Here is a 19,326-nt window from a genome sequence, read left to right as displayed (position 1 = left end):
TCCTTGGGTCAATATACTAAACACTGACATCTTTCAAAGCGGTATGGGGAAAGGTTACTTGTGCTATTTGTGTGGTTCCGTAGCATTATGGGATGCAGACTGCTTTAAAGTAATTCCATTTGGGCATTTGTATCAGAAAGAAAGACAGCAGGAAAAAACCAGAGTGGTTTTGAATTGCTCTTTCAAAGGGCATTCTACTCTTCTGCTCATTTCTGGCATCCGAGCTGCGATTGCACAAACTGACTGTAGTTTGGCTAGTGGATGAAAAACAGGATGTAGAGTTAAAGGAACATTCTCAAGGTGAAGGGGTAATAATACCTGATTCAGATGGTGACATAAAATTTGATTTTGATCTAGTCCAACTTATTTGGCTGGGAATATTGCTATTAACTACTCATCCCCACCTGTGCTCTGTTATGTGTTATCTATTTCACATGGTTGTCTGTGTGGATAGTGGGACTCTTAAGAGATTGATGAGCAAGGAGAGACAGCAGCTGAGAGATAAGCTACAGTTGTGACAGATTGTGTGTGTTTAACATGGCAGAGTAAGTCACAGTGCCCATTTCTTCAACACAAATTCATCTGAAGCAGCACAGTAGTTTATATTGGGGCGCATTCGCTTTCCCTCTGCTTTGGCAATACAAAGCAAAAATAAATAATAATTTGTGTTCTTAATCGTGTTGTAAGACACTGGTTGGGCATCCTGCAACCAAGTGACTCTTAAATCAGATATTTAGTTCAGTGACACACCATGTTCTCAACATGGCATGGGTCTTTCTAAAAATGTAGGAAGTTTAAGAATAAAAATATAATATGCTTGATCTTCTCAGCCCAGATTGTATCAGGAGCCAAAATGTCAAACTATTTCTTCCCAAATAGATGTGAAGGTGATTGTCCATTACTTCAATATAGTTTTTGCAATGGCTGCTAATGCAAGGTGCAATCAGATCTTGGCTTTCTGGGTCCTCTCCTCACTAGCAGCAATGATTCCTGCAGACATATTTCTAGTGGCAAGAGAGTTTGTTTCACATGTCCACATAGGCAGTTCCTGCATCTGTCTCCTTAGAAGGACCACATCTTGTCTACAAGCAGCTGTCTATCCTGACTCCCAGCTTAAGAAGAACAAAAACTCAGAGAATGATTCTTTCCAAAGGCTTTAATATTGAGATTGGTGTGATACCTATGCAAATCTCTGGTTTGTGGCGCAGCAGGCAATACACATAGTTAATCCAAGGCACACAGGTATTCTAAGCACTCAAAGGTTAGACTGTTGATCCAACACTGGCACACCCCTTGCTGTATTTTATAGAGGAATGGTGTGGGCTCAACATAATGCAGTGAGTGGTTCTGCTCCTTAGCAAGCAATCTAGCAAGAACCAGCCTGTAGCCATAATGAGCTGAAGACTAAGATTGTCTAGCACCTGGATGTGCAAAGGGCCTCTCCAAGATTTTGTTGAGTAAGATGGGGTCCACTTCCATGTACACTTCCATGTGCAGAAGCTGAATGAAGTGGCAATTGAATGGTCTAATTTAGTGTATGTGTGGCATACACAACTCTGTCCACTTCACTACTAGCTGCTCCCCATTCCCCAGCATCTGCAGCCCAAGGTGGCTGCCTGACTCTGCCTAATAATAGGACCAGCTTTGAATGGATATGTACAAAGAGTAGTTTGCATGTAAAGCAAAGAATGGATTTGTTTAAATAGAACTGTGAAATGGCATTTTTAAAATTAAGACATGAATTATAAGTATATGGGAGGCGAAAAGGCCTCCTAGCGACAACCAGGCTTTGATCTCATGCTTCTCAAAAAGTGCCTTGCCACATGGTGAGGCATTTTTTTGCAATTTAAGAGAGTCGCTGGTGATTTGTATGTCTGCTGTTTAAGGGGAGGGTGGTTAGCAATCCTTCTGAGCTCATCCGTCCAACCATACTAAGAACCTGTGGGGCACCAAGCTAAGTTTCAGTTCATACATAACAACAAATTGCTTGTTGTTGCCAAAGGCATGAACCTCAGGCTCACATATACCCCCTTCCTCCTTTCTTCACATACAGGTGGAGAAAACGTAAAGCATTTCATCAAAGTTCATTAGAAAAAGGCATTTGCAATCTGAAAATAGAAGACTGTGTTCTATACAAAGCACAGCAAGTTAACAAACCAGAAAAGAAAACACTTTGATCCTGGTTTAGTACTTTACTTGGTTAATTGAGTTTGTACAAACCACAGTTTCCTTGTTTGGATGCAACAGAAACTTCAGGTTGTTACAAACTGTGATGAGCAGCATTAAATCTTCTGCACATGTATGTAAGGTGAGGAGGAGGAGCACACAAACCTAAAATACATTGTGTTGTCATGACATGAAACAATGATTTATTGGTACAACTGAATCAGTCTAAACCAGGGATGGGAAATGAGTTGCCCTCTGGATATTGTTAGACTACAATGTACAGTTACAGGTAATATGCAGCAAACTCCAGGACTTGAGCAAGCTTCCAAGGAAAGCAGATTGCAACCAACAGATTTTAGTGTTCACAACTGAGCTATTCTATACTCATGCAGGGCCTGATGACTGCCAGAATTTCAAGGGCCATTTCAGAAAATTTAAAAGACCAGTTTTCTCGCTGTTGAATGGCCTTGGGTTATCGGCCTTTGCCAGGGTGAATCTCTAGAAGAGAGAACAGAGGTGGGTGGAGCAATTCAAATTTTGGAAAGACTTTCTCAGTCTGGTGGATTTCATGTCTATCGATCCTCCCAGTCGGATGGTCATGGCTCTGTGTTAAGATGAACAATTCATGCAGTGTGTGTGTGTGTGTGTGTCACGTTGGTAGTGCTCTTTGGACCCTGACAGTTGTGTTCCTACACTCTTGTTTGGTTGTGTACACACTCCTGAGAAGGGTTAAGACCAATAGTCCTATCTTCTGACCTCCACACAGGCAGCCTTCCCCCCCAGCACCCAGCTGTGTATGTGAAACTTTAGGATAGTTTATCATGGAATCAGTTGAGGCCCTTAACATGAATGTCCTCTGTTTGTTCACAGCCATGTCCTTTTGTGTTTTCTAAGTGTTTTATTGTACATCTGCCAGACCATACAAAACAAAACAACAGAGTCTTTGAGGAATAACAGGCCAAAGCTAAGCTTTTTTAATGGGAGGGCCAGTTTTCTTTTAACTAAAGATCCTGCTTCCCCAGACAATATGAAACTCATTTATCTTCTAGCTGATATTAAAAGACAACCCCACCCCCAAGGAAAAAACGGATCAATTATCCCTTTATTAATGCTGTGTACAGAGGGAGGGAGGATTGACGAGGGTTTGCCTGGCCTTTGAGTAGCTGAAGTAAATTATCACAGCAAACAATGAAACCATAATTGGATACATTTAACACAGAACTGTGGATTGGCAAATTGTATTTATTTATTTTGCAGAGGAGAGATTGGCTAGCTAGGATCTAGAAGGAAAAGACACCTCCAGCCCCCCCCCCCCCCATCTGCATGCACTTTGGACTGTCCTTCAGGCTGATGCAGATGGTTGGTCCAAGAGGCGAGGACAGGATACACGTCAGTGTCTAGGCAGAGTGGGGAACCCTTTTCCAGCCTGAAGGCTGCTTTCCCTTCTGGGTAACTTTCTGAGGGTCATCCATTCCAATCGCCTGCAGTGCAGGAATCTTTAACCCAATGTTTGTCTTGAACCCACAACCCTGAGAATCAGGGTCTCATGCTCTACCGACTGAGCTATCCCAGCTCATAGTCTGACTTAGAGTCACTTCTGAACCTAGGCTTCTGGCTTGTTTCCTCTCTATTTAATTTATTTATTATTACAGTCATATCCCATCTTTTCTCCAAGGAGCTCAACTATGGTGTACACAGTTATCTCCCCTCCATTTTATCCTCATAACGACCCTGTGAGGTAGTTTAGGCTGTGACTGGCCCAAGGTGACCCAGTGAACTTCATGGTCAGGTGGGGACTAGAACCCTAGTCTCCCAGGTCCTAGTCCGACACTCTTAACCACTAAACCACACTTGCTCCTAAACAAACCATGAGTGATAACCAAAGCTTGTTCTAGACTTATCACTCATGGTTTGTTTGAAGAAAACAAATCATGGACATAACATTAGGCCAGAGCATGACTTGTTTCCTGACAACATGGCAGCATCAGAAGGACCGAGAAGGAGCAAAGCATCCACAATTTAGGAGTAAGGCACCAGCACACTCTGCATTTACATTATGCCATAGTTTATTTTAACTATGGTATAATGTGACATGCAAACAGAGCCACAGTGTCTTGACTGCCTTGATTTCCAACCATCCTTAAAACCACTTCTTGGTTCCGAGGAACCAATGTGTTCTGTGACCGTGACTAGCATCCAGCATAGGAACTGGATCTGAGCCAAGTGATTAAAATGCTCAATAAGTTGAGCCAAGTGAGGATTAAAGAGTTCAATAAGTTGCTGCTAACTCAACAAGGGTCCAGAAGAGATGGAGAGAATTATTATTATTATTATTATTATTATTATTATTATTATTGCTGCTGCTGCTGCTGCTATTATTGCTATTATTACTATTAATTACATTTCTATACCACCCTTCATCTGAGGATCACAGGGTGGTTTACAATATAAAAACAAAACTGCATAACATAGTAACTAACAAAAACACACACCCCACCCCCACAAACTGTCAGCTTCTGCTCTTCATCGTCAACTGCATTGTTCTCAGCTGGATCTTCTCCCTTCTGCCAAGGAGTCATCTAGTGACTTCTGGCAGCCAAATCTGCATTCCTACAGTGACTCTGAGCTGCCACCTTTGCTTTTGAGGAGCAATCCTAGGGAGAACAAGGGATCAAGGCAGGTTGGAAGGGTTAATGGCGGTGAGTCTGGATCAAGTAAAATCCTGACACCTTCTCATGGTTATTGTGATCTATATTCTTTTGTTTACAGTCTCAGGACTCTCTAAAGTGCCATACACACTGACAGTGATGCAGTAGTAGTAGTAGTAGTAGTAGTAGTATTGGGTTACATTGGTGTTCTCTTGTTTCCCTGACAATATGATGATTGCTTCACCATCACAAGACCTTGGGATCTTACCCAAGTGCCCACAAAGCCTCTAGATTGCTCCCTCCTGCACTGCCACATTGGTCATAAGGTGGTGAAGATGGTTACTTTTTCCTCCTTTATAAGGTACATGGAGTTGAAGGAGGAAGTTGGAAGAGTGCTGCTCTTTCCCACTTTCTCTTTCAGCTCTATGTGCTTTTGAAGGCTCAGATAAATTCTGCTGAATCTGGCTTTTTCCCAAATTCCCTGGAAAAGCTAAATGTGTATCTGCATGCATTCTCTCTTTTTTGGGGGGGGGGGGTGGCTGATACAGGGAGGGGAGAGAAAGCAGTGGCCAGAGAGGGTGGCACTCACTCAAAAATCTAAATGTGTCCATGGGCCTAAGAAAGGTTGGTGACTGGAACCAAATGGGTGGACCAAGCATGTGATCAGTGGCTTCTAAATAATATAGCTGATGGTTATGGTGCTTCCACAGAAAAAAAGTGTTGCATCCATATGTAGTAGCTGCAAGGAAATTGTCTCCCACTTGGATGATGAGCCCATCCTTGTATATGGATGCGGCATTCCGAATCTGCCTTTCATCTTCTGTAGCAATTGTTTTGGTTCATGTATACAGAAATGGTTTGTGGACTGGGCCTTCCATGCAATGTGCTTGAAAAGAAGGCCCAGAGAGGTGATACTGGGTTCATAAAATGTTGTGGTTCATAGGACGACCTGCAGGTTGGTTGTATGAATGGTTCATTCCTTAGGGAAATGTCTGTGTAGGCAATGCACAGAACTGAATAGCCCTCCTTTAAGAGTTTCAAGATGGAGTGATGGATCGGTGCCAAAAAGGCAGGAATTGCGGAGGATGGATGATAGGATTTGCTAAGGGAGGTGGTGGGGGTGAGCCTCCTATTACAGAAGTGAAGAAAGAGGCAACATAAACACTCTTTTAGAATATCAGCTATAAAGGGATGTTACCTAATTATTTATTTTTTTAAAAAAGATTGCATTGAGTTGTTGAGGTCTTTTTTCATATGTGTGCTCTTGGGGCTTGCGTCTTGTTTCTGAGAATACAAATGCATTCACAATACAAGGATGAATGCTGATAATACTGCTTCAGTCTTTATCCCACCATAGCAACTGGGGGTTGCTCCACACACCATGATCATCATCATCATCATTGTTACTAGTGTGCATTCAGAAAACATTGCGCACCCCTCAGAGTGAAATGTGTGAATGTGTCAAGGTCTTCTAGGCTGAGTCAGGAAAGCAGTTCATCCAAGTCAGCAAAATTGAAAGTCAGGGTCTCTCAGTCAAGGTGGGAGCTATCTATCAGTACCAGCAGAGTTACTGGAAGTCAGCGGCCTTGAGGGACAAGTTTTGAACACAATGGGGTGGAGTTTCCCAAATGTTGCTAGGGTTAAAAACCTGGAAGTGAGATAGATAGATGATAGATAGATAGATAGACAGATAGATAGATAGATAGATAATAGATAGATAGATAGATAGATAGATAGATAGATAGATAGAAAGATAATAGATAGATAGATAGATAGATAGATAGATAGATAGATAGATAGATAGATGATAGAGGATAGATAGATGAGAGAGAGAGAGAGAGAGAGAGAGAGAGATATGATAGATAGATGATAGATAGATAGATAGATAGATAGATAGATAGATAGATGATAATAGATAGATGTTTTGTGACCTCAGTGTCATTCTAAGGATGACCTGATCCCAGCCTCTCCCAGTCTCACTATGTGCTGGGGTCTGTGATATGGCTGTCCTCTAAAGAGATCCTGTCTGGTTCTGAGTGCAGGCACAGCCTATCAGAAACATATGTGGTTGCAAGCTTATGTATCTTGCCGAGTACTGTTGTCCCAAAGCCAACATTGACCATGGCTCCCTGTTGAGGGCTCACTCTGTGGCATATCTCAGTTCTATGTGCAAAATTGATATACCTGTACTTTTCATCATTGTTATTACCGTTGGCACCCAGTCTTCTCCAGTGATCTTCGGCGATCTGCTGAGACAAATGGACACATAGTGTAGATGTGTGTGTATGTGTGTGTGTGATTTAGTTAGCCACTCAGCAGTGGGAACTGGGCATGCTTATTCGTTTTTTCATGCTCTGTGGCTTATCCATTCATTGCTAAAGAACTTTCACATTCTTCTTCATCCACCCACCCACCCACCCACCCACCCACCCACCCAGTGCAATGTCAGAAAATTAAGCTGCATCAAATAACAGAAGGGTTGGAGGAAATAAAGCAATGACGATTAAGATGCATGACATTTATGCAGTAGAAACTATTTGTTTCTTTGTTTATTACTTGGGGGGGGGGTTAAAAAAAGAAGCTGGTGTACAGTTGAAAGACCAACATATTTTCTCTTAATCTCATTTCATCCTGGTTTGATCCCTGCTGTGTGTGTTTGTGGCCAAGAGGAGTGCAAGACTGCAGTGGGTGGGATGGAGTTAATCTTGGTCCAGTTGACTTTTCTTAATCTTCTGCTAATAGGAAGAGGCTTGCTCTGTTGCAGATTGCCCCACATTCAAACTAAATCACCAACTTTGGAACACTGAAACCAGCTTCTGACCTCTTCTCCCTTCATATCTCTGCACACTTTTGATGTCACACTATACAACTTATTTATTCATTATTTATTTATTTAAGCTGTGTCTTTTTCATTCACATCTGTGTCTTGGTGATGGTGGGCTTTTTACAGATATTCTGAATCATTCCACAGGTGTCCTTTTAAATAGCTGGTTCTGGAAATGTGCCCTTTAATTTGTGTGTATGTGTGTGAGAGATAGGCAAAAACATGCTCCGCATCAGGGCGGGGGGGGGGGGGCAGTGATGGGTGGATCTCAGAGGCTGCTGCATAGACTGAGCTAAATTAAGTCTTTCCATTGCACTTATTCCCTTAGTAGACATGTAAAGATTTTGTTGCTTTTTTAAAAAAGGGAAAACATACAAATTAAATGCATTCCAATTTGTAATTTTCCATTTTCTCTTCACATTCACCAACAGAGTTGATTTTTTTTTTTTTAATGATTCTGTCTTCTATTCTATCTCTGTATATGCTGTTTTTTGCTTTGTAGTAACACAGGTTGGTGTGTCCCAGGGACATAACATGTGTCCGGACCCTGGGATTCCAGACCAAGGCAAAAGGATAGGCAATGATTTCAGGTAAGAATTTGTTTATCTGTCCCCCAACTCCACTGGTGTGTGTGTGTGTGTGTGTGCTTCAGTCTTCATCAGCCCCTGCAGATGTTTCAGCAAAGTACTGCTCTTGATTCTTTGAAAGTCTGTTCAGAGCAGATCAGAGGTAGAAGCTTCTTCACCCTATGCACAGTTAGCTTCTGTTATTGGATGCAGCAAGGGTGGTTACAGATATGGTCTAGCAGGCTTTTAAAAAGGAATTAGACAAATTTGTGGAGGGGAGTTTTACTGACAGCCATTAAGCATGATTATTACATAGAATCCTTACAAGAAGAGGCAATTTGCTTTGAATATCAGTTGCAATGGGCAAGGGCATGGCTAGGGAATGCTGTTGCCTTCGTGCCCAGCTTTTCCTGAGAGAAATTAGCTGGCTGGTGTTGGAAACAGTATGGAGTGTGTACTGGCAGTGACTGACCTAAAAATGAGATGTTGGGAGATGTCTAGCTCCTGTCCCAGAACACAATGATGGTGGCACTAATGTCAAAGTAAGAGATTTTTATTCAAGTTTACCCACCCCCTTAAAGTCCTTTATTGGGTTTTTACATATTACAAAGGAGAAAACGTTGATTTTTCTGTGAACCGCCCTGAGACCTCCTGGTATAGGGTGGAATATAAATTCAACAAATAATAATAAATAATGATAAGACAAAAAAAGAAAAAAAGAAAACTACCCAAAAACTCAAACACCCACCCACTTACAGAGATAAATAGGATCCAGATGCAATCCAAGGTGCAATGTAAACATGACAACACAATTAATATAAACTTAACAAACTGTCAAAAGCAGTGCTTGAATATTTAGATACTTTCTTCCCCTTCTGTTACCTTTTTACAAAATACAAAATTTCTAACTAGCAACTACAGGGGAAAAAGAGATTAAATATTTTCCCTTCCAAAATTTTACTTTTCTCCACCTAGCCACGATAAGATCAACAAGAAGCTCCTTGTTCTTTTAAAATTTATTTGGGCCATCAAAGAGTTTCAATAATGCCAAGCTTGTGGTAAGCATATAGGTTCAGCAGCAAGCACAAGGTCCAGGAGTCAAGAGTTCAGAGTACATGAGCAAGGCGAGAGATTCAGAACCAAACAGAAGCTACGGAGATGTCCCAACAGTTTGACGTGCCCCTCCCTCCAAGCTTTCAAAATTGAGGTAGGGCTTGCTCACTCATAAGACCTTCACATAAGACCTATGGAGCTTCCATGCATGCACTTGCCCACTCCTCCTGGGTGAACACAGCTGATCCCACTTATAAAAGCAGCACCGGGCACAATACCCTGCCCCTTTACATTCAACTCTTCTTCAGTTCCTCCCTCTGGCTGGTAGAGTCCTCCCTTGCTGCCTAATAAGTCTCTGTAGTCCACGTGAGGGCGGGTGGCAAGAGCAGGCAGCTCTGCTCCCCCCCCCCTGTTGTCTAGAGTTACAAGGGACTCCCATCTGCTCTCTCTTGGTCCTTCTTCTCTTCTGTCTGGGGCTGCCATAATCATGGGGCTTGTGACAGAAGATCACAGTGGAGAGCATGGAGAAGATGCTGACCCTGTGGGCAGCAGCTATCAAAAAGGTAAAAATTGTATGCCAGGGTTAATTAGGAAAGGGATTGAAAATGGAATTGTCCCTATCATAATGCCATTAAGCAAATCTGTGGTGTGACCACCGTTGGAATACTGTGTACATTTCTGGTTAACTCAATTCACAAAGGATATTGTAGAGCTGGGGGGAAACTCAGAAAAGTACATTCAAAAATATCAAGGGGCTGGAGCAACTCCCCTTTGAGGAAAGGTTACAGCAATAGGGACCTGGTATAAAAAAGTGAGTAAGAACATGATCAAGATGTATATGAATGTTGAAGAGAATTCCTCCCCCCCCCCCGCACTCTCATAAGACTATATAATTCATGGATATCCCATGAAGCTGAATGCTGGGAGATCCAGGACTTCTTCACACAGCACATAGTTAAATGTAAAAAAAATAGCTTCTGTAAGATGTTGTGATGGCCACAAACTTGCATGGCTTTAAATTCACGGAGGAAAAATCTGTGAATGGTTACTAGTCACAGTGGCTATGTTCTTCTCACATGGTTGGAGGCAATATGCCTCTGAAGCTAGCTGAGAAGAATTATAAGTGGTGAGAGGGCTGGTTGGCAACTGTGAGAACATTTGGGCTGATCTAGCAGGACTCTTCTTTTGTTCTTAAGGAGTCAACAACATACTTCATAATGTTCTTTTTCTGCACACACACACACACACACACACACACACACAATATTTCTGTTATCAGCTGCCCATGCGAAATGGGTGGAAAACAAAGCTCATTCAGTTGGACAAAGTGGATTATTCCATAAGGAGTGATTCACAGATGGATCTGTTGAAAAAGTGATTAAGGTAACCCAAGAATGTGCTATTTCATGATGGGATGAGAGTCTACACTATTATTAACATGGTGAGCTCTTCCAATCTGAATTGAGCCTTGCAACCTCATTGCAGCCATGTTTCCTTCAAGCGCAAGCATAGTTGATCTCATCTGCAGTCACTTTCAAGAAACTGCTTAGGATTGCAGCTCAACATGGGGGCCACACTAGCTTGAATCCATAGGTCGGATATGTAGGCACCTACAATCAGATATGTGGTGTGTCTCAGCCCACGCCGAGGCCCCACTGATCTACACAGCTCTCTTAATTGCTTGGGAGTGTCACAGGAGAAATGTTATATTTGTTTTCCTCCCACTCAAACTCTCTGATGAGTCTTTCCACATTGCTGTATCTGCTAAATGGCCTCTGTGAGGTGCAGAGGACTTTGGGATATGTTCAAGGCCAGCCCCATAGGGTGAAGGTCTTCAGGATTGGTGAGGTCTGTTATAAAGCTGGGGGAGAAATTAGTTTGGTTCAATTTTTTATGTTAACCTGCGTAGTTTGTACTTCCCAAACCACTACACAAACCAAAACGTAGCCATTTTCTGGATTATGTGTTATTTTAAAAGTGTTATTAAAATGTGTGTAATGAAAGTGTGTACTGAAATGTGTACATTAGTGAATAAAAAGTACAAAAAATCATAATACTAGGGGAACCTTTGTAAAAATGGGCAAATGTGTATTAGAAAAAATGTGCACAAAAATGCATATATGAGCTGATAAAAAAAAATACATCCTTAACTGGTGTGAACTGAATATGGGGGTGTAGGGGGGACTGAGAGTCTGAGAAAGTTGGAATCGACAGAATTTTCTTTTTTGAGTGCCCCAGAGTTCCCTCACTTCAAAATGCAAGTGCACTCTAGAATGTGGCAACACACTCCAGCACCCTACAGGGTATTGCAGCAGATGGGTGGTGGTCTTAAGTTGTAGTTTTCTGGGAGCTGTCCACTGTCAATGATCATCTCATTGGTCAATTCCTAATAGCATTCTGTGGAGCTGCAGTGTTCCCCAGAACAGAGTGTGAAAACCAGTGCATTATAAAATAAAAAAATTCCTTCCAGTAGCACCTTAAAGGCCAACTGAGTTAGTTCTAGGTATGAGCTTTCGTGTGCATGCACACTTCTTCAGATACACTGAAACAGAAGTCACCGGACCTTTCTATATAGTGAGAAGGTGGGGAGGGGTATTACTCAGAAGGGTGGTGGGAATGGGTGATTGGCAGATAGCTGCGATGAGCCTGTTGACGACTCTTAACGACTGCAATAGGTCTAACAGGAAAAAGCAAGGGGTGAGAAGGTGAAAAATGGCTTTGTCATGTATAATGAGATAAGAATCCAATGTCTTTGTTCAAACCAGGTCTCTCCATAGTTTTAAGTTTGGTGATAAGTTGCAATTCAGCAGCTTCTCTTTCCAGTCTATTTCTGAAATTCCTTTGTAATAGAACAGCTACTTTGAGATCTTGTATAGAATGTCCTGGGAGATTGAAGTGTTCTCCTACTGGTTTTTCTGTCTTGTGGTTCCTGATGTCGGATTTATGTCCGTTTATTCTTTGGCGTAAGGTCTGGCCTGTTTGTCCAATATAGAGAGCTGAAGGACACTGTTGGCATTTTATGGCATACACAATGTTAGACGATGAGCAATTAAATAGTCCCGAGATGGTATGTGTGATGTTGTTGGGGCCAGTAATGGTGTTGTCCGGGTGTATGTGGCAGCAAAGTTGGCATCTGGGTTTATTGCAGGCTCTGGTGCCAGTGTCCGTGTTAGGTCTGGTTGTAGTATTATTGTGGGTTAGGAGTTGTTTAAGACTGGGTGGCTGTCTGTAGGCAATGAAAGGTCTTCCTCCCAGAGCTTGAGAAAGAGAACTGTCATTGTCCAGGAGAGGTTGTAGATCTCTGATGATGCGTTGTACTGTTTTAACTTGGGAGCTGTATGTGATGACTAGAGGTGTTCTGTTATTTTCTTTTTTGGGTCTGTCTTGCAGCAAGTTCTCTCTGGGTATCAGTCTGGCTCTGTTGATCTGTTGTCTAACTTCATCTGCTGGGTATTTTAGTTCTAAAAAGGTTTGCTGTAGATCTCTTAGGTGAGAGTCTCTGTCTGTAGAATTGGAGCAGATGCGGCTGTAACGTAGTGCCTGGCTATATACAATGGACTGTTTGGTATGTTTGGGATGGTAGCTAGAGGCATGTAGATATGTTTGTCGGTCAGTTGGTTTACGGTATAAGGTGGTGTCTATGCGCCCATCCTGTATTTTTATAGTAGTGTCCAAAAAATGTATTTCTTGCATAGATTGATTCATTGTTAGGTTGATGGTGGGGTGAAAATCATTGAATTTCTGGTGGAAGGTGTCCAGGGTCTGTTGACCATGTGTCCAGATGATAAAAATATCATCAATGTATCGCAGGTACAAGAGAGGTTTGAGTGGGTAGGAGTTTAGGAAACGTTGTTCTAAATCCGCCATGAAGATGTTGGCATACACTCAGCCCAGCTGAGGAATCAGTCCTTTCACGTGGACTGTCATTCTGCCCTGCCAAATCCCCACACATGATCCAGTTCTGCGGGGACTTGGAAGCATTTTTCCGCCGTTTACGCCTGAAGGAGTATTTTCAACACACACAACAACAAGACAAAGCAGAACAAGCAACAACTTCACAACCCACTGCAGAACAACAACCACCCTCCCAACAGAACACTGACCACCAACTACCACCGAAAAAGTGTTACACAAAAAGGGACTCCACATGGACCCCTCCTGATGGACGCAATACCACACTGGACTTGTACATTGACTGCTTCCGCCACAGAATCCAAACAGATGTGACCAGAAAACACCATCGCTTACAACAAAATCTAAACCATGCCGAAAGGAGAGCCATAGATAATCTCAGAAACAACCCAGACATTCTAATTAAAGAAGCGGACAAAGGTGGAGCGGTCGTCATCATGAACAAAACTGACTACATTCAGGAGGCTCACAGACAACTTTCTAATACCACCTTTTACATAAAATTGGACTCAGACCCCACACAAGAATACAAAAAAGAACTGAACAAGATTGTTAAGGAGCTACCCCCACACATCCAAGTACAGATCCTCACAAACACACCAACAGAACCTCGACCAGGAACTTTCTATCTTCTACCTAAAATACACAAACCAGGAAATCCAGGACGCCCCATCATTTCAGGTATTGGCACTATTACAGTGGGTGTCTCCGGTTATATGGACTCTGTTCTGAAACCATATGCCATCAGTGCTCCCAGCTATGTACGTGACACCACAGATTTTCTGAGGAAAATACAATCTTTAAATAATCTTCCCAACAATACTATACTAGCTACTATGGATGTGGAATCTCTGTATACCAACATCCCACACAACGATGGTTTACAAGCTATAAGGAATACCATTTCAGATAAAACCACAGCGGACTTTGCTACCAAACTCTGCCAATTTGTCCTTACCCACAACAACTTCAAATTCGGTGATGACCTGTTCCTTCAGATCAGCGGCACAGCAATGGGCACCCGCATGGCCCCACAGTATGCCAACATCTTCATGGCGGATTTAGAACAACGTTTCCTAAACTCCTACCCACTCAAACCTCTCTTGTACCTGCGATACATTGATGATATTTTTATCATCTGGACACATGGTCAACAGACCCTGGACACCTTCCACCAGAAATTCAATGATTTTCACCCCACCATCAACCTAACAATGAATCAATCTATGCAAGAAATACATTTTTTGGACACTACTATAAAAATACAGGATGGGCGCATAGACACCACCTTATACCGTAAACCAACTGACCGACAAACATATCTACATGCCTCTAGCTACCATCCCAAACATACCAAACAGTCCATTGTATATAGCCAGGCACTACGTTACAGCCGCATCTGCTCCAATTCTACAGACAGAGACTCTCACCTAAGAGATCTACAGCAAACCTTTTTAGAACTAAAATACCCAGCAGATGAAGTTAGACAACAGATCAACAGAGCCAGACTGATACCCAGAGAGAACTTGCTGCAAGACAGACCCAAAAAAGAAAATAACAGAACACCTCTAGTCATCACATACAGCTCCCAAGTTAAAACAGTACAACGCATCATCAGAGATCTACAACCTCTCCTGGACAATGACAGTTCTCTTTCTCAAGCTCTGGGAGGAAGACCTTTCATTGCCTACAGACAGCCACCCAGTCTTAAACAACTCCTAACCCACAATAATACTACAACCAGACCTAACACGGACACTGGCACCAGAGCCTGCAATAAACCCAGATGCCAACTTTGCTGCCACATACACCCGGACAACACCATTACTGGCCCCAACAACATCACACATACCATCTCGGGACTATTTAATTGCTCATCGTCTAACATTGTGTATGCCATAAAATGCCAACAGTGTCCTTCAGCTCTCTATATTGGACAAACAGGCCAGACCTTACGCCAAAGAATAAACGGACATAAATCCGACATCAGGAACCACAAGACAGAAAAACCAGTAGGAGAACACTTCAATCTCCCAGGACATTCTATACAAGATCTCAAAGTAGCTGTTCTATTACAAAGGAATTTCAGAAATAGACTGGAAAGAGAAGCTGCTGAATTGCAACTTATCACCAAACTTAAAACTATGGAGAGACCTGGTTTGAACAAAGACATTGGATTCTTATCTCATTATACATGACAAAGCCATTTTTCACCTTCTCACCCCTTGCTTTTTCCTGTTAGACCTATTGCAGTCGTTAAGAGTCGTCAACAGGCTCATCGCAGCTATCTGCCAATCACCCATTCCCACCACCCTTCTGAGTAATACCCCTCCCCACCTTCTCACTATATAGAAAGGTCCGGTGACTTCTGTTTCAGTGTATCTGAAGAAGTGTGCATGCACACGAAAGCTCATACCTAGAACTAACTCAGTTGGTCTTTAAGGTGCTACTGGAAGGAATTTTTTTATTTTGTTTTGACCATGGCAGACCAACACGGCTACCTATCTGTAACCAGTGCATTATAGTTCTGTTCTTCATGTGATTTGTCCCAAGCATCCTCTCATCTGTCCACTTATGGGTTTGCTTGTTTGCCTTCAGAACACACAGTTGTCTACTCCCTATGGATCACATTCCATGGTAGTCCCAGCTATAGATCACTCTACCAAGCCCTGAGCTGGTTGAGGCTCTGACATTTGAAATGGGAACCTCAGAAATCTGGGATTGTGGATCCTGAATTGAAGAACACTCCTCCTGGGTATCTTTCTTGGAATGGCTGCCTATAGCTCAAATGCTATCCTGGTTATTTGCTGCAGGGTGTGGGGAACTTCCTGATGCCCTTCAGATGTTTTGGACTGCAACTCCTATCGTAGTTGCAGAAGTTATGGTCCAAAACATCTAAAGGGCACCAGGTTGGCAAAGGCTGGTGTAACAATATCCCTGTGTTGTGTTTAGGGCCTTGCCATGTCCACAGGTAAGCAGGGTTGTGCTTTCAGCATCACCCCCAAGGTCCCTACTCCTTTCTCCAACCACCACATGAAATTATAACACCTGCAGGGGCTTTGCAAAATCAGGAGACCTACACTACCAGATGTTCCTATGCTAGTGTCTTGTGGAAGCCAGTTGTTAGTCCACCACACCTCAACCCGTGTGATGTATCAGAAGGGTCTGCAGAGATTTCCTGCTCCCAGAAAAACAGCTTCTTCCAGAGTCTCCAGTTAAGGGAAAAACTCCTCTCCCACACAGTTCAAAGTAACAATGTGTTTATTGTCTCCAGATACAAAACAAAGCTAATATACTATACAGTGGTGCCCCGCAAGACGAATGCCTCGCAAGACGAAAAACTCGCTAGACGAAAGAGTTTTCCGTTTTTTGAGGTGCTTCGCAAGATGAATTTCCCTATGGGCTTGCTTTGCAAGACGAAACATCTTGCAAGTTCTTGCGAGTTTGTTTCCTTTTTCTTAAAGCCGCTAAGCCGTTAATAGCTGCTAAGCCGCTAAGCCGCTAAGCCGTTAATAGCCACTAAGCCACTAATAGCCGTGCTTCGCAAGACAAAAAAAACGCAAGACGAAGAGACTCGCGGAACGGATTAATTTCGTCTTGCGAGGCACCACTGTATGCAGTTACAGTATTCTGGTCTTTGAAGTAAAGATACTTATGTACAGTTCCACTAACAGTACCACCATGCTAGCTAATGCTGCTGTGTAAAACCCACAGCCTCTTCCTCTGACTCTCACAGATTCAGAACCTGACAGCAAATAGGACAGAGGACATGAGAAAGGAAACGCCCTAGAGACTGGTGTTGCTATGGTAACCCAGTGCATCTCAGAACATGCAGACATGGGGTGTGTGCCACTCAGTACATGAGACCAATCGCTGTGTAATTTAGCCTGTTGTTCACATTACACCAACACCCTCCTTATGACCTCCAGCAGATACTTCCATGTTGAAATTTCACTGTGCACAACACACGTGGTTGTTGCAGAAAGTAATAGTGAAATGGGGTGGGCATCTCAACATGGCAAGCTCAGCACATGAGTAACGTGTGAATGGGGCCTCTCTCTCTCTCTCTCTCAACATGGTGAGGGAAAAGAAAGGGAAATACTGACAAGTCACCACAGTGGGGTCTGTGCTAAAGTTTCCTACTGACTGGATGTGTCCCTAGAGATAGTAGTTTCTATGTAAATTTTTTAGTATGGCCACAACTGTTTACAGAGAGTTATCCCATATCATGTAATTATCACTTCTTTTCGAAATCACTCTTCTCCTTCCCCCCTTCCCCCCTTTTGTTTCAGAGTCCCTTGAAAAGGAGTTATTCCTGTATGGAGGAGCCCTCAGTGAAGGGTTGATGTGGGATTTGAACCCACAGCTGCATACACACTATATAGTTAAAAGCACCCCCCCCAAAAAAAAGAATACTGGGAGCTGTAGTTTGATAAGGGTGCTGTGAATTATGCTTCTGCAAGGGGTAAACTAAAGTTCCCATGATCCTTTGGGCAGGAGATTATGTGTAGGATGAGTACACAGCCCAAGTCACTCTCACACACCTGAATTCCTGACGACTGCACAGCTAATTTTCCCCAGGCCACAAACACTCAGGCTGTTTCACACATTCTCATGCACATTAAAAAGGTAAAGGTAAAGGTGGTGCTGTGGGTTAAACCACAGAGCCTAGGGCTTGCCAATCAGAAGGTTGGCAGTTTGAATCCCTGCGATGGGGTGAGCTCCCGTTGCTCGGTCCCTGCTCCTGCCAACCTAGCAGTTCAAAAGCATGTTAAAGTGCAAGTAGATAAATAGGTACCGCTCCGGCGGGAAGGTAAACGGCATTTCCGTGCGCTGCTCTGGTTTCACCAGAAGCGGCTTAGTCATGCTGGCCACATGACCCGGAAGCTGTACGCCGGCTCCCTTGGCCAATAAAGCGAGATGAGCGCCGCAACCCCAGAGTCAGTCACGATTGGACCTAATGGTCAGGGGTCCCTTTACCTTTACCTTTTTAATGTGCATGAGAATGTGTGAAACAGCCTGAGTGTTTGTGGCCTGGGAAAAATTAGCTGTGCAGTCATCAGGAATTCAGGTTAGATGGTGGCTAAAATATAAAGTGCCAATGTCTGTCCTTGTGTAAATTGAAAAGCTGCATGGATTTAACAATCACAGATCAAATACCACAATCAGTCAGAGCTTACATCCCAACCCCAGCAAAGTGCTTCTCAATCCAGACAAGTGGCTGGCACCAATAGTTGTCAAGCTACAAATGTGTGTGTGTGAACCAACCCCTTTGATGGACTTCTCCAGCCTGGTGCCCTCCAGATGTTTTGGACTAAAACTCACATCAGCCCCAGCCAGCACAGGCAAAACATCTGAAGGATACCATGTTGGGGGAGACTACCCCATGAGGTTGTTTGAATTGCATGAGTGGCTTCCCATTGCTGTGTTGCCATCTCTTCCCTTTGGCTTAAAATAAGCCAGTCAAGCTCTTCACATTGTGTGTGTGAAGGGTGTGGGGGGGGGGGTGGATCAATATTTAATCTAACTTCTCTGCCAAGTCCTGATTTGTTCTCTAAAAATGCCTTTCAATTTTCACCCCAAGCCTCTGTCCATATTCTCCTGGAATCTGGGTCAGAACCAAAGAAATAATGATGTCCACTGAGGGATATGATGGGGCAGAGAGGGAGCAAACACACAATCCCATCTAAGAGTATTTGGAGACACTATAAGACCTGCAATCTATATGCTACATCAAACGTAAGATGCACACTCAGACCAGCTGCTCTCCAGGACCTCAACAGAGGCTTCTCCCTGTTCCATCAATGACATCCTCTCCCCATTGAACCAGAACATAAGTCCTTAGGATGTGGTGAGCTGATTGCTGTGTCAGTGAAGTGCCAGTTGCCAAGACACACCATATGCTATGCTGATATTTGAGGCAGGTTAAAAAGTGCAGGTACAGTGGCACCTTGGTTTGCATATGTCTTGGTTTGCATACATTTTGGATTACAAACTCATCAAACCAGGAAGTGTAAACCTTTTTTTGGATTACTAACAAAAAAATTTTTGGAGGCCCCATTTGCAAAAGCGTGCCTTGGGTTACAACCTGTTTGGGTTTACAAACGGTCCTCTGGAACAGATTATGGTTGTAAACCAAGGTACCACTCTGTTTAAT

General features: G+C 43.0%; 1 protein-coding gene across 5 annotated transcripts in view; it reads left to right on the top strand.

Annotated features, from left to right (window-relative positions):
• The window catches only part of CSMD2 (CUB and Sushi multiple domains 2), a 506,434-nt gene that overhangs the window by 262,315 nt on the left and 224,793 nt on the right, over nucleotides 1-19,326 (top strand). For 4 of the 5 annotated variants that reach the window (XM_081871629.1, XM_081871627.1, XM_081871631.1 and 1 more), the window contains one exon: nucleotides 8,141-8,228. The exons of the other annotated variant lie outside the window; for it this stretch is intronic. In XM_081871629.1, coding sequence (XP_081727755.1) covers nucleotides 8,141-8,228 — 88 coding nt within the window. The remainder of the gene's footprint in view (nucleotides 1-8,140; nucleotides 8,229-19,326) is intronic. 5 annotated transcript variants of the gene reach the window in all.

The sequence above is a fragment of the Podarcis erhardii genome, assembly GCF_964252035.2.
Source record: "Podarcis erhardii genome assembly, chromosome: 7".
Classification (NCBI taxonomy): Eukaryota; Metazoa; Chordata; class Lepidosauria; order Squamata; family Lacertidae; genus Podarcis; species Podarcis erhardii.
Note: the sequence above shows the minus strand (reverse complement) of the source record. Positions and strands in the feature narration are given on the sequence as shown.